The sequence below is a fragment of the Pseudophryne corroboree genome, chromosome 1, assembly GCF_028390025.1.
Source record: "Pseudophryne corroboree isolate aPseCor3 chromosome 1, aPseCor3.hap2, whole genome shotgun sequence".
NCBI lineage: Eukaryota > Metazoa > Chordata > Amphibia > Anura > Myobatrachidae > Pseudophryne > Pseudophryne corroboree.
In genome coordinates this window covers 33,611,803-33,628,466 of record NC_086444.1, presented here as the reverse complement: position 1 = coordinate 33,628,466, position 16,664 = coordinate 33,611,803, and the positions used below count along the sequence as shown (strand labels likewise).

At 48.0% G+C, this 16,664-nt stretch overlaps 1 protein-coding gene across 4 annotated transcripts in view; it reads right to left on the bottom strand.

Moving 5' to 3' along the window:
- PIK3C3 (phosphatidylinositol 3-kinase catalytic subunit type 3) overlaps positions 1–16,664 on the bottom strand; it is a 365,653-nt gene that overhangs the window by 312,602 nt on the left and 36,387 nt on the right. For all 4 annotated transcript variants that reach the window (XM_063958224.1, XM_063958242.1, XM_063958250.1 and 1 more), the window contains exon 4: positions 552–681. In XM_063958224.1, coding sequence (XP_063814294.1) covers positions 552–681 — 130 coding nt within the window. The remainder of the gene's footprint in view (positions 1–551; positions 682–16,664) is intronic.

Here is a 16,664-nt window from a genome sequence, read left to right as displayed (position 1 = left end):
TACTAGTTCAATATAGAAATAGATTAGCTGAAACACAATGAAGGATCAGATGCTGTATACTGACTGCTGCATCGGCCAGTGGAAGAGAAAGTGGGGTAAATGTATCCAAAAATGATGCACTCGCCAAACTGACAGAAATCATCCCACGGCACGCCAACTACTTACTCATCTTGTATCACTAAACGCTGCCCCGCAGCGTCCGTCCCACCGCCACACTACATCCAGATCTCCCGACTCTCCCCCAGCGCTCTTCCTCCCACTTCCGGTACAAGTCTGCTTCTCTATACTGCGTATCCTCAGCCCAACTGTCACCCAACAGAAGGCGGCAACTACAATGTCATTATAATGCCTTTGAGCAGAAAAGGAGGACTCATACGATGTACAGGTTCTAGATGCGATAACATCTCCCGCGTTATTACAGATCATTAATAAATCACAGAAATGCTGGTGCCAGAAGATGGAATACAATGTCACGTTACTACTCACAGAACCAATCTCCAGTCCCTGAAAGACCAGGATGTAGAGTAATCGTATGGACAGAAGGGACTTACCTTGGCCAGTCTGCTCATCTGATCTTCAGATAAGGAACTGCTTGTCCTTCCAGGTGTTTTGGTTGGCTCCGACCCATCGGCTTCAATATTTGGCCACACCTTCAAATCGTGCATTCCTTGCCGGAACATCCTGCAACACATTAATGGAAGAAATGAATAAGGTCAGGGATCCAGGCTCTCCCAATTCTAGTCTAAAAGGGAGAAAATCATTTTTCACAGTGTCCTTGTGACTTGGAAGTTACTGTAATGGGGCAAAGGAATGTTGCACTGAACCGGCGGTCCCCATAGTCTACATTCCGTACAAACTTCTGGTGACCACCATCTACTGGGTGAGGCCAAAGGTAGCCTGCGACTCAATGGCCCAATTGCGCAATCTTGATGTTGATAGCTTGAACAGTTAACACTTCACATTCTTGCATTTAAAGGGTTAACGCGGCTAAGACAATCTCTGCATTTAAAATGCAGTAAGGATTTGCTTAGAGCAATAAGTATATAGGGCAAATGTAATAGCCCAAAATACCTGGAAGCCGCCACGATTCTTACTAGATGTACAGTGGCAAATTGTTTAAAGGCAAACCCAACCTGGTTTGCCTCTAATCGCTGCTTTAAATCTAATCCCTAGCTTGATGGGATCGCGCTGCCTCCCGCAAATTGCAGACTATTAAATTTGGCCCATAAATTGATTAAATTCAAATGTAATAAGAAAAAAATAGGATTTTAGTACCTACCGGTAAATCATTTTCTCCTGGTCCGTAGAGGATGCTGGGGATTCCAAAAGGACCATGGGGTATAGACGGGATCCGCAGGAGGTTGGGCACACTGAAAAGACTGACTGGGTGTGAACTGGCTCCTCCCTCTATGCCCCTCCTCCAGACCTTAGTTATAGAAACTGTGCCCAGGAGAGACGGACATTTCGAGGAAAGGATTTTTGTGTAAACCAAGGGCGAGAAAACCTACCAGCCCACACCACAACATACCGTACAACCTGAGTATCAGGAAACCAGATAACAGTATGAATTAACAACAGCAACAAGCTGAATACAACTAATACACAACCCGCGTGTAAACAAATTTAACCAGCAATAATACACTGCAAGTAACAGTCCGCACTGGGATGGGCGCCCAGCATCCTCTACGGACCAGGAGAAAAGGATTTACCGGTAGGTACTAAAATCCTATTTTCTCCTACGTCCTAGAGGATGCTGGGGACTCCAAAAGACCATGGGGTCTATAACAAAGCTCCAGAACGGGCGGGAGAGTGCGGACGACTCTGAAGCACCGATTGAGCAAACATGAGGACCTCATCAGCCAGGGTATCAAACTTGTAAAACTTAGCAAAGGTGTTTGAACCCGACCAAGCAGCAGCTCGGCAAAGCTGAAGTGCAGAGACCCCTCAGGCAGCCGCCCAAGACGAGCCCACTTTTCTGGTAGAATGGGCCTTTACTGACTTCGGCAACGGTAGCCCAGCCGAAGAACGAGCTTGCTGAATCGTACTACAAATCCAGCGTGCAATAGTCTGCTTAGAAGCAGGATTTCCAATCTTGTTGGAAGCATACAGGACAAAGAGAGCCTCAGTTTTCCTGGCAAGAGCCGTTCTGGCGACGTAAATCTTCAAAGCTCTTACAACATCAAGAGACTTTGGAACAGCCACAGCATCCGTAGCCACAGGTAGCACAATCGGTTGGTTAAGGTGAAATGAAGAAACCACCTTCGTCAGAAATTGTTGACGAGTCCTCAATTCTGCTCTATCCGAATGGAAGATCAAATATGGACTCTTGTGAGATAAGGCCGCCAACTCTGACACTCACCTGGCAGACGCCAGAGCCAAAAGCATGACTACCTTCCACGTGAGAAACTTCAACTCAACCTTACGCAAAGGTTCAAACCAGGGAGACATAAGAAACTGCAAGACCACTTCAAGATCCCACGGCGCCACAGGCGGTACAAATGGAGGATGGATATGCAGCACTCCCTTCACAAAAGTCTGAACCTCTGGAAGGACGGCCAATTCCTTTTGAAAGAAAATAGATAAAGCCGAAATATGCACTTTGATGGAACCCAATTTCAGGCCTGCATCGACGCCTGCCTGCAAAAAATGGAGAAACCGACCCAAGTGAAATTCCTCCACAGGAGCAGTTTTGGTCTCACACCACGAAACATACTTTCTCCAAACACGGTGATAATGTTTCGCCGTAACCTCCTTCCTAGCCTTAAGGAGAGTGAGGATGACCTCCCCAGGAATACCTTTTTGAGCTAAAATTTGGCGCTCAACTTCCATGCCGTCAAACGCAGCCGCGGTAAGTCCGGAAATACGCATGGACCTTGCAGTAACAGGTCCTCTCTTAGAGGGAGCGGCCAAGGATCTTCCACCAATAATTCCTGAAGATCCGGATACCAGGCCCTGCGCGGCCAATCTGGAACTACGAGAATCGCCTGAACCTTTGCTCGTCGTATGATTCCCAGCACCTTTGGAATGAGAGGAAGTGGAGGAAACACATATACCGACTGAAACACCCACGGAGTCACCAGGGCGTCTACTGCACTGGCTTGAGGGTCCCTTCGACCTGGAACATTACCTCGGAAGCTTCTTGTTGAGGCGAGACACCATCATGTCTATCAGAGGGATTCCCCAACGCTTCGTCACTTCTGCAAATACCTCTTGGTGAAGAGCCCACTCTCCCGGATGGAGATCGTGTCTGCTGAGGAAGTCTGCTTCCCAGTTGTCCACTCCCGGAAGGAAGACTGCTGACAGAGCGCTCACGTGCTGTTCTGCCCAGCGAAGGATTCTTGTGGCCTCCACCATAGCCGCCCTGCTTTTTGTTCTGCCTTGACGGTTTACATGCGCCACCGCTGTTATGTTGTCCGACTGGATCAGGACAGGATGACCCTGAAGAAGGCTCTTTGCTTGTAGCAGGCCGTTGTAAATGGCTCTTAACTCGAGGACATTTATGTGGAGACAAGATTCCTGGCTTGACCATTTCCCCTGGAAATTTCTTCCGTGGGTGACTGCGCCCCAGCCTCGGAGACTTGCATCTGTTGTCAGTAGGACCCAGTCCTGGATTCCGAATCGGCGCCCTCCTAGAAGGTGAGAGCTTTGTAGCCACCACAGGAGAGAAATCCTGGCCCTGGAAGATAGACTTATTTTCCGGTGCATGTGCAGGTGAGACCCGGACCATTTGCTCAGCAGATCCCACTGAAACACCCGGGCATGAAACCTGCCAAACGGAATGGCTTCGTACGTCGCAACCATTTTCCCCAGAACCCGAGTACACTGATGAATAAACACACTTGTAGGCATCAGAAGCTCCCTGACCATTGTCTGTAGTTCCAGAGCTTTGTCTTCCAGAAGAAACACTCTCTGTAACTCCTTATCCAGAATCATGCCCAGAAAGGGCAGCCGAGTGATCACAATCAACTGAGACTTTGGTAAATTTAGAACCCAACCGTGTTGTCGCAGAACCGACAGAGACAATTCCACATTTAACAATTTTTCCTTGTACCTCGCCTTTATCAGGAGATCGTCCAAGTACGGGATAATTGTAACCCCTTGTTTGCGAAGGAGAACCATCATTTCCGTCATGACTTTGGTGAAAATCTTCGGGGCCGTGGAAAGCCCAAACGGCAACGTCTGAAATTGGTAATGACAATCCTGTATCGCAAACCTGAGGAAAGCTTGATGCGGAGGATATATCGGGACGTGTAAGTAGGCATCCTTTATATCGACTGACGCCATAAAATTTCCCACTTCTAGGCTGGAGATCACAGCTCGAAGTGATTCCATCCTGAACTTGAAAACTTTCAAGTAAGGATTGAGGGATTTTAGGTTCAGAATAGGTCTGACCGAACCGTCCAGCTTCGATACGACAAAGAGGCTCGAATAGAACCCCCCGTTGGGACGGGGGAATGGGAACAATGACCCTCTGTTGACACAACTTTTGTATTGCTGCCATCACGACCTCCCTGTCCGGAAGAGACATTGGCAAGGCCGAATTGAAAAAGCGGTGAGGGGGCATCTCCTGAAACTCCAGCCTGTATCCCTGAGAAACTATTTCTAGGACCCAAGGATCCAGGCCTGAGTGAACCCAGACCTGACTGAAGATCCGCAGACGGCCCCCCGCCGGTCCAGCCTCCCCCAGGGGCGCCCCAGCGTCATGCGGTGGACTTGGTAGAGGCGGGGGAGGACTTTTGGTCCTGAGCGCCTGATACTGCAGGCGACTTTCTTCCCCATCCTCTACCCTTTGAAGCGAGGAAGGACGAGCCTTTTCCTCGCTTGTATTTATTTGGACGAAAGGACTGCATCTGCTGATGGGGTACCTTTTTCTGCTGTGTGGGAACATAAGGAAGAAAAGAGGACTTACCCGCAGTCGCGGTAGACACCAGGTCAGTCAAGCCGACACCAAACAAGACACTACCTTTGAAGGGGAGAGCTTCCATAGCTTTCTTGGAGTCGGCATCAGCATTCCATTGATGGATCCACAGCGCCCTCCTGGCCGAGACCGCCATGGCATTGGTTCTTGATCCCAAGAGACCAACATATCCACACCGCATCCTTCAGGTAATCTGCAGCGTCCTTGATATAACCAAGAGTCAACAGAATATTATCTTTATCAAGGGTATCCATATCAGAAGCTAAATTATCAGCTCATTTAGCAATAGCACTACTCACCCATACCGACGCCACAGCAGGTCTGAGCAATGCACCCGTATTAGCGAAAATGGCCTTCAGAGACGTCTCCAGCTTGCGATCCGCTGGATCTTTGAGAGCTGCCGTATCAGGGGACGGAAGCGCCACCTTCTTAGACAAACGGGATAGAGCCTTGTCGACATTCGGAGACGACTCCAATTTTTCCCTGTCATCAGAGGGGAAAGGATACGCCATGAAAATTCTCTTGGGAATCTGCCACCTCTTGTCCGGCGACTCCCAAGCCTTTTCACAAAGAGTATTCATTTCATGAGAGGGGGGAAACTTCACCTCAGGTTTTTTCCCTTTAAACAAACAAATCCGCAGGTTTGTCAGAGATACGTAAATCATCTTTAATAGCCACAATCATGTACTGAATACTCTTAACTAGCCTTGGGTGTAAAGTAGCCTCAGTGAAGTCGACATCGGAATCAGAATCCGTGTCGGTATCCGTATCTACCAACTGGGTAAACAAACGCTTTTGCGACCCTGACGGGGCCTGCACCTGAGACAAAGCATCCTCCATGGATTTTCTCCATGTTTGTGTCTGAGAATCAGATTTATCCAATCTCTTCGACAATGAGGCCACATTTGTATTAAGTGTATTTAACATCGTAAGCAAATCAGGTGTCGGCTGTTGCAAGTACAACAGCCGACATGGTGCAAGTACAGCCAGACATTTGAATAAAAGGGTGATTTAATAATAATAATAATAATAATATATAATATAATAAACACTCACAAACGACAAAAATACATAAGCATGTAAACACTATTGTGGGTTAGGACATAAGACCAGGCATCCACGCAGTTACCCTCCCAGATCTTTGAAAGGGAAGCAGATCAGAGCTCCGGAAACTCCACACCACTGGTAACAGGAGGCTGTGTTGTCTTATGTATTTTTGTCGTTTGTGAGTGTTTATTATTAAATCACCCTTTTATTCAAATGTCTGGCTGTACTTGCACCATGTCCATTTGTTTTGGAATATTTAAAGGTGACTTCTACCCACATTTGTGAGGTGAATACATCGGAGACACAAGCACATTTCCGATCTGTGGTCTGTCACTCACAGTATTCCTTCGGCCAAGCTGCAATAGAAAACTCTGTTTGATGTAAGATATCTCAAATGTATGTGAACATGTGTTAACAGCGCTATTGGTATACCTATATTTTCTGTGTGTAGAGCCATCTCCAGACCCGTATCTGCGCCCCCAGCAACCTACTCCGGGGAGTAACACTCAGCTTCAGACATGCCGACACGTAGTACTGACACACACACTGCCTCAGCTAGGGGACAGACCCACAAGGAAACCCAGATAGAGAAACACAGAGGGAGTATGCCAGCTCACACCCCAGTGCCCATATATCCCACCAAACGATATATGTGGTAGCGCTGCTGTTAATTACAATATATATGCACCAAATATCTGTGTCCCCCCCCCGATTTGCTCCCTTTTACTTGAATTGGAGCTTGGAGGTCCCGGGCCAACGTCTCATGCAGCAGCTGTGGATGAGAGAAAATGGGGCTGGTGAGCTTTGCTGCTAAGCCCCGCCCCTTCCCGGCACGCTTCAGTCCCGCTAAAATGTAAATTTGAAATGCTGGCGGGGGTACGGAAAACGGTGCCCGGGCACCGAAAATGCCTTCTGCCAGCCTATAAAAGACCCAGTAACATGCTGACCAGGGCGCTCCCCCCCAGCGCCCTGCACCCGCAAGTGCCGTTGGTGAAGTGTGTAGGAGCATGGAGCGCAGCGCTACCGCTGCGCTGCTACCTCGTTACTGAAGTCTTCTGCCATCTGATGTCTTCGGATCTTCACATACTCACCCGGCTTCTTTCTTCTGGCTTCTGTGAGGGGGGTGACGGCGCGGCTCCGGGAACAAGCAGCTAGGTGCACCAAGTGATCGAACCCTCTGGAGCTAATGGTGTCCGGTAGCCTAAGAAGCAGAGCCCTTAACTAAGAAGAAGTAGGTCTGACTTATCTCCCCTCAGTCCCTCGATGCAGGAAGCCTGTAGCCAGCAGGTCTCCCTGAAAATAAAAAACCTAACAAAAGTATTTCCAGAGAAACTCAGTAGAGCTCGCCTAGTGTGTGTCCAGTCACTCCTGGGCACAAAGTCTAACTGAGGTCTGGAGGAGGGGCAAAGAGGGAGGAGAAATTTCACACCCAAAGTCTTTTCAGTGTGCCCAAGCTCCTGCGGATCCCGTCTATACCCCATGATCCTTTTGGAGTCCCCAGCATCCTCTAGGACGTAAGAGAAATAAAAAAAGGAGATAGAGAGACAGACAGAGCTAGAGAGACAGAGCTAGAGAGACAGACAGAGATAGAGAGACAGACAGAGCTAGAGAGACAGACAGAACTATATGAACTGCGTCAGGGGCTGTATGGAAAGATAGCTTTAAGCGGTTTTTGAAGAGTGACAATATCTCACCGTTGTCCTGGATATTTAAAACCTCTATAAAATCTCCACTGATGTCACTGAAAAGAGGCACATCATATGCTAACAAAGCTTGCCCGCCCCCCCCTCCCCCTCCTCCCCTCGTGGCAAAACAATGGTGCAGTGGTAAGCACTGCTGCTGACAACAGTGAGGTCATGGGTTCAATTTATACCAGGGACTCGTGTGTGGAGTTTGTATGTTCTCGCCCTGCATGTGTGGGTTTCCTATGTGTACTACAGTTTCCTCCCACACTCAAAAAAATATACACGCTAACTGGCTATATATTAGCCTAGTATGTATGTGTCCATGAGATAAGGAATACAGATTGTAAGCTCCACTGGGGAAGGGATTGATGCGGTTGACTGTAATGTGCAGCACAATATGTAATCACTCTATAAATAAAGAAAACGGTTCATAAACTATTGAGCAATACTTCAGTATGTAACATGAGAGGACAATAGTCTCTGAGCAGTAACAGTAATGGACAAAGGGCTTGGTGAGAATGAAGCAGAAAACTGCCCGGGTCCATATAAAGGGCATGGCTCCTGATCATCAGAGGACACACAATCCAGGAGCACAGTGATCACTTCAAAAGGACACAAGGGGGTATATTTACTAACATTCGTGTTTGTGCCGATGCGGTGGGAGTTTAATCTCGACTTTTATCGGACGTATTTTACTGCAACTTTTTGAACTCATTTTCGGTAATTTACTAAGCTGCCGAGTTTTCTATTTTCCGATGTCGATGTGATTCGTATGGTCGGGCAGAGTTTTACGGGAGTGATTAGTAAAACACTGCCGGACATAACACAATGAATCCCGGCCGGATCAGTGAGATCCGTGCAGGGCTTCATTCACAAGAGTGACCCCAATTAACTTTGCGGTTAATCGCAGACCGCAAAGTTCCCATCATAGGCTAGAATGGAGGATCGCGGTCCTCCATTCTAGCCGCTGCGCTGAGCCTGATTGACAGGCAAGGAACACACAGCCAATCAGGAGAGCGCCATGACGTGGCACTCCATGATTGGCTGGCTCTCCAGTGACAGTCACGGGGGGTCCCGGCATTCGGGAAAAGGGGTTTCATGTGTAATCATGGAACCCCTTTAGTGCGAGGGTTCGGGTTTTTTCGGTAAGTTCTTTTTAAACCCCCTGGATGCTACATGGACTGAAGAGGACAGAACTACACCGCATAATAGGTGAGTATTTTGGGCATCTTTTAACAGGTCCACCGTGGATTCTACGGGACAAGGGGACCGAGGGGCTACGTGGGACAATAGGTAAGTGTGTGAGTGTGTAAGTGTGCATGTATGTAAAATAAAGCTTTACTTTCACGGTGTGTGTGTTGTGGGTTTTTTGGGGTATTTTTTTTTGTAGTAGAACTACAGGTACCAGCGGGCCCATTATTTCTCCTTATGCTGGTACTTGTGGCTCTCAAAGTACCAGCTTGCGGGGGAGGCTTGCTGGGACTTGTAGTTCTACCACAAAAAACAATATTCTATTTTTTACACAAAGGCTATCAGCCTCCCATCCACCGCCCACGGATGGGGGGGGGGGGGGGGGGGGGAACAGCCTCGGGCTTCACCCTGGCCCTTGAGTGGCTGGAGGGGGGGTAATGCCACGGCCGCAGGGACCTATATAAAAGTGTCCCCCGGCTGTGGCATTATCTCTTTGGCTAGTGGAGCCCGGTGCTGGTTTGAAAAAATAGGATTTTGGTACTTACCAGGTAAATCCTTTTCTTTGAATCCATGGGGGGGCACTGGAGTACTTTTGGAATATGGACAGGGCGTAGCCGGAAATGGCACATATTTAAGTATATAAATTAGTAACTGGCCGTCCCCTCCATACTCCCATAAACCCTTCAGTATTTTTACTGAGCCAAACAGGAGCGATAGAGAGGATGAACCATAGAGAATTACATATAACAGTATAATATAACGGTCAACACTAAAGTTGACACATAACGTAACTGACAACTAAGCAGTTGACACCATAATAGATATCACCGTAACATCGTATCCATTGGTGATAATGTGTGGAGTTTGTATATTCTCCCCGTATTTGCGTGGGTTTCCTCCGTGTACATGTGATAGGGAATATAGATTGTAAGCTCCACTGGGGCAGGGACTGATGTGAATGGGTATATATTCTCTGTAAAGCGCTGCGGAATATGTGTGCGCTATATAAATAACTGGTAATAAATAAATAAATAATAATAAATAATGTGTTCCCATAAGATCCCCTGAGCTTACCACAAGTCAGGTAAAACTGCTCTGGGTGGGCGTCCAGTGCCCCCTATGGATTCAAAGAAAAGGATTTACCTGGTAAGTACCAAAATCCTATTTTCTTTTTCATCCACTAGGGGTCACTGGAGTACTCTTGGGACGTACCAAAGTTCCCCCTTGGGCGGGAGAGCCGTTTGGCACCTGTAACACTAGACGGCCAAAGCCAGATGCGGATGCTGTAAACGTATTAAACTTGTAACAGCGCACAAACGTGTGCACTGATGACCATGCACTCATGACTTTGTAGCAGCGCGTTTAAGTTGTTTCGTAGAAACTTCAGAACCTGCTGGCCATGACGTTCCCAAAGAACTTGTGGAATGGTCTGACACTGATGTAGGCGTTTGTAGCCTGCCCATGACGTTCCCAAGAACGTGTGGAATGGTCTGACACTAAGTTAGGCGGTTGTAGCCTATTATGAAGCTAAGCCTGACGTATGGTATAAGGTCTGCTTGGAAGCTGGCTAAGCCATCTTAACCATATTATAGAGAACAAACTGTTTAACGTACAATTGATGTTTGGCTACATAAATGCGTAGTGCGCGTAACACATCTAAAGTAGCTGAAGTTCCTGAACCTACTGATAACAGAGGAACTACGATTGATTAAGTGATGTAGGAAAACGGAATTCGTGCGAAGTTCCGCTCTATGACAAGGCACCCAATGTAAAAACACGCCTTGCTGAGGCTAAGGCTAAGAAAGAATGTTTTCCAAGTGAGAAACTTAACCTCCACTTGTAGTAAGGGTTCAAAATATGAAGACTGTAAAAACAAAAAACAAAAAACAACCAGATTCAAGTCACATGGCGCTGTAGGTAGTATAATTGGAGGTTGTACTCTGAGGACACCTTGCTGGAAAGTAAGTACAGTCAGCAAAAGAGCCAAACGCCTTTGCAGGTAAATTGACAAGGCCAAGACCTGCACCTTGAGTGTAGAAACGTAGTCCTCCACCTAACTCAGTCTGTAAAAACATTAAAAGACGGGATGATAAAGATAATGTCGGAACTTCCGAACTTCACACCAACCTATATAGGCACGCCAAATTCTGTGATAATGAGCTGGCGTAACTGGCTTCCTAGCACTTAACCTGGTTGGGAGAACAGATTGTGAAATGCCCTCCCTTCTTAAGAGGACGGTTTCAACAGCCTCCCCGTCAAGCGCCGCCTCGCGAAATCGGAGTAAAGGCACGGAGCCTGTTGTAAAAGGTCCGGACGTGGCAGAAGCGGTTAAGAATCGGCTGCGAGTAGGTCGCGGAGATCCGAGAACCATGCTCTTCGAGGCTAATGAGGCGCCACTAGTAGGACCGTCGTGGACTCATTTGGTCTGTTTTAGCAAGCGAGGAAGCAGAGGAAACGGTGGAAACAGATGCACAAAGCTGTACGGCCACGCGATCTTGAGAGCATCCACTGCCCCTGCATTTGGAGCTCATGTTCTGGACACATTCTGAGATGTTTGATGATTTTATTTTTTTATTTTTGCAAGATGCCATTAGATCCCCCTGTGGGTAACTCCACCGCTGGACCAACATCAGGAACGCTTCTGAATTTAATTCCCAGTTTCCTGGATGAAAATCCTGACCTCTGGGATAATCTGCCACCCAGTTGTCCACTCCCAGAATGAACACTGCCGACAATATCACCTGGTGACGCTCGGCCCAATTGAGGATTCGAGCACTTGTCACATTGCCATGCGACTTCGAATTCCTCCTTGTTTGGTGATGTATGCGATCGCCGTCGCGTTGTCTGACTGCACGTGGACAGTCTGAGCCCGGAGCATGTGCACCGCTTGCCGCAGCGCGTTGTAAATTGCCCTGAGTTCCAGGACATTTAATGGGCAGCAATCTTCGTGATCTGTGAAGTTGCCAATTTTGGACTACAGCTCCCCAACCTCTGAGACTCGCGTCCCTCTTTAGAATTATCCAATTACAGACGCCGAACATTCTCCCTGCGGTTAGATTGTATACGTGGAGCCACCAGAGTAGTGATACTCTGGTCCTTGGAGACAAACGCACTTTCTGATGAAGTTGTGGATGCATGCAATAACACCCAGGTGAAAATGACGCGAGTAAACTCTTGCGAACTGGAGTGCGTCGAAAGACACCACCCTCCTTCCTAATAGTCGAATGTCAAAATGTACCGAGACTGTCCGCGGCTTGCGTACTAACTGTACGTGATGACAAACACTTTGTGTGTTGTGGTCAGGCAGGTAAATCCGTTTATCCACGGAATTATTCCTATGCATGAATCCTTTGTGACGGAATGAGGCTTGATTTCTTGAGGTTGACAATCCAATCGTGCTGAACGACGGCATTGTACTTTAGTAAGTCACGTTGCAGGAATAAGCGTTGAGACGGAGCTTTGATGAGCATACCAGCAGGGAACTGTTATCGCTCTCAGGGATCTGAGATGAACTATCCTGACTCTTGTGCCTACCCGAAGCGCCGATAAGAAGCCAAACGGTAGCGCTTGAAAGTAAGTATTGTTTCTACAGCAACCCATAAGTAGGCCTGATTCGTCTAAGTACGAGATCCTTCGTAATCCAGAATTACTGTGGATTCCAACATGCCGACTGCAACCATTCCATGTTGAATCTGTAGTAAGTGACGTACTGTCTTTAGGGTCAGTAGTGGACTGACAGAGTCATCCAGTTTTGGAACCATCCAAAACCGGAATAACTGTGACTCGGGTGTACTGCGGTATCAAACTGCTGAGCCTAATCGAGCCTGTGTCACGGTCTGTAAAACCGCCGTCTTGTTGTATGACGTAAGTAGACCCGTCTTGCAAATGGCAATGATGGAAACCCATCAAACTGTATTTTGTACGCTGTGAACCCAAAATTTGCGGATCAACCCAACTGTGGATGCCCACAACTGACGTTCGGAGATGACCTGGTACTCCATTATGTCAGTGGCTTAGGTGTAAAGGCCACTACAACTTGGTTAGAGATGTCTCGAAGTATACCTTACCCGTATTCTACCCCATGGTCTGGGTATGGCTGCTGCTGTAGCACGGCCTTTTCTATTCTCGTTTATAATCTGACTGCGCCTGTTAAGATCGTAGCGACAGTGCACATCGTGCCGTAACTAGTGAAGCTGAAAGGCGAGATAAGCAGAATCACAAACGTGATCAGCGAGAAGTCTAAGGTGTTCTTATTGTAGGGCAAACGTGACCTGCCTGAAACCCCCACCAAAGCAGGGCGAAGCAACACCCATACTGCTGTATACTGTAGGGTACGCTCTGACGGGTATTTAAACGTCGTAGCCTGCAACTGGCAAGGCCAATAATAACAATGGTCTCTCATTGGAAGAATGTGGTTCAGTCTCCGTGGAGAACCTGACGTACTGCCCTGTTGCCTGCTATGTGATATGAAGACTGGCGTCGATTAGGCAGCCAGCAACGTAGCTGAAACACTCAAATAAGACAAATAATAAGATTTTACTCACCGGTAAATCTATTTCTTGTAGTCCGTAGTGGATGCTGGGAACTCCGAAAGGACCATGGGGATAGCGGGCTCCGAAGGAGGCTGGGCACTCTAGAAAGATTTATGACTACCTGGTGTGCACTGGCTCCTCCCACTATGACCCTCCTCCAAGCCTCAGTTAGGACACTGTGCCCGGACGAGCTGACATAATAAGGAAGGATTTTGAATCCCGGGTAAGACTCATACCAGCCACACCAATCACACCGTACAACTCGTGATACTATATCCAGTTTGACAGTATGAAAACAACTGAGCCTCTCAACAGATGGCTCAACAATAACCCTTTAGTTAGCAATAACTATTTACAAGTATTGCAGACAATCCGCACTTGGGATGGGCGCCCAGCATCCACTACGGACTACGAGAAATAGATTTACCGGTGAGTAAAATCTTATTTTCTCTGACGTCCTAGTGGATGCTGGGAACTCCGAAAGGACCATGGGGATTATACCAAAGCTCCCAAACGGGCGGGAGAGTGCGGATGACTCTGCAGCACCGAATGAGAGAACTCAAGGTCCTCAGCCAGGGTATCAAATTTGTAGAATTTTGCAAACGTGTTTGCCCCTGACCAAGTAACAGCTCGGCAAAGTTGTAAAGCCGAGACCCCTCGGGCAGCCGCCCAAGATGAGCCCACCTTCCCTGTGGAATGGGCTTTCACCGATTTAGGATGCGGCAGTCCAGCCGCAGAATGCGCCTGCTGAATCGTGTCACAGATCCAGCGAGCGATAGTCTGCTTAGAAGCAGGAGCACCCAGCCTGTTGGGTGCATACAGGATAAATAGCGAGTCAATTTTCCTGACTCTAGCCGTCCTGGAAACATAATTTTTTAAGGCCCTGACTACGTCCAGTAACTTGGAATCCTCCAAGTCCCTAGTAGCCGCAGGCACCACAATAGGTTGGTACAAGTGAAAAGCTGATACCACCTTAGGGAGAAACTGGGGACGAGTCCTCAATTCTGCCCTATCCATATGGAAAATCTGATAAGGACTTTTATATAACAAAGCCGCCAATTCTGATACGCGCCTGGCCGAAACCAAGGCCAATAACATGACCACTTTCAACGTGAGATATTTTAGATCCACGGTTTTTAGTGGTTCAAACCAATGTGATTTTAAGAAACTCAACACCACGTTGAGATCCCAAGGTGCCACTGGAGGCACAACCGGGGGCTGAATATGCAGCACTCCTTTTACAATGTCTGAACTTCAGGTACTGAAGCGAATTCTTTCTGGAAGAAAATCGACAGAGCCGAGATCTGTATCTTAATGGAGCCTAATTTTAGGCCCATAGACACTCCTGCTTGTAGGAAATGCAGAAATCGACCTAGTTGAAATTCCTCTGTTGGGGCCTTTTTTGGCCTCACACCAAGCAACATATTTCCGCCATATGCGGTGATAATGTTTTGCAGTTACATCTTTCCTGGCTTGAATCAGCGTAGGAATGACTTCATCCGGAATGCCCTTTTCCTTTAGGATCCGGCGTTCAACCGCCATGCCATCAAAACGTAGCCGCGGTAAGTCTTGGAACAGACAGGGCCCCTGTTGCAGCAGGTCCTGTCTGAGCGGCAGAGGCCATGGGTCCTCTGATATAATTTCTTGAAGTTCTGGGTACCAGGCTCTTCTTGGCCAATCCGGAACCACGAGTATCGTTCTTACTCCTCGCCTTCTTATTATTCTCAGTACCTTTGGTATGAGAGGCAGAGGGGGGAACACATAAACCGACTGGTACACCCACGGTGTTACCAGAGCGTCCACAGCTATCGCCTGAAGGTCCCTTGACCTGGCGCAATATCTTTTATAGCTTTTTGTTGAGGCGGGACGCCTTCATGTCCACCTGTGGCCTTTCCCAATGGTGTACAATCCTTTGGAAGACTTCTGGATGAAGTCCCCACTCTCTCGGGTGGAAGTCGTGTCTGCTGAGAAGATCTGCTTCCCAGTTGTCCACTCCGGGAATGAACACTGCTGACAGTGCTAACACATGAATTTCCGCCCATCGGAGAATCCTTGTGGCTTCTGCCATCGCCATCCTGCTTCTTGTGCCGCCCTGTTGGTTTACATGGGCGACTGCCGTGATGTTGTCTGATTGGATCAGGACCGGCTGGTTTTGAAGCAGAGGCCTTGCCTGACTCAGGGCATTGTAAATGGCCCTCAGTTCCAGAATATTTATGTAGGGAAGTCACCTGACTTGACCAAAGTCCCTGGAAGTTTCTTCCCTGTGTGAATGCCCCCCAGCCTCAAAGGCATCCATGGTCACTAGGACCTAGTCCTGTATGTCGAACCTGCGGCCCTCTTGAAGATGGGCACTCTGCAGCCACTAGAGTAGAGATATCCTGGTCCTTGGATACAGGGTTATCAGCCGATGCATCTGAAGATGCGACCCGGACCACTTGTCTAACAGGTCCCCCTGAAAAGTTCTTGCATGGAACCTGCCGAATGGGATTGCTTCGTAGGAAGCTATCATTTTTCCCAGGACTCGCGTGCAATGATGCACCGATAACTGTTTTGGCTTCAGGAGGTCTCTGACTAGAGATGACAGCTCCTTGGCTTTCTCCTCCGGGAGAAACACTTATTTCTGGTCTGTGTCCAGAACCATCCCCAGGAACAGTAGACGTGTCGTAGGAACCAGCTGTGACTTTGGACTGTTTAGAATCCAACCGTGCTGTTGTAGCACTTTCCAAAATAGTGCTACCCCGACTAGCAACTGCTCCTTGGACCTCGCCCTTATAAGGAGATTGTCCAAGTACGGGATAATTAAAAACTCCCCTTTTTCGAAGGAGTATCATCATTCCGGCCATTACCTTGGTAACACCCTCGGTGCCATGTACAGTCCAAACGGCAGAGTCTGGACTTGGTAATGGTAATCCTGTACCACAAATCTGAGGTACTCCTGGCGAGGATAGTAAATGGGGACATGCAGGTAAGCATCCTTGATGTCCCGGGATACCATGTAATCCCCCTCGTCCAGGCTTGCACTAACCGCCCTGAGCGATTCCATCTTGAACTTGAATTTTTTTATGTATGTGTTAAAGGATTTTAAATATAAAAAAGGGTCACACCGAACCATGCGGTTTCGGTACCCCAAACCGTGTGGAATAGTAACCCCGTCCTCGTTGAAGTAGGGGCACCTTAAGGATTACCTGCTGGGAATACAGCTTATTAATTGCCTCTAGCACAGCCTCCCTGCCTGAGGGAGTTGTCGGCAAGGCATATTTGAAGAAACGGCGGGGGGAAGACATCTCGAAT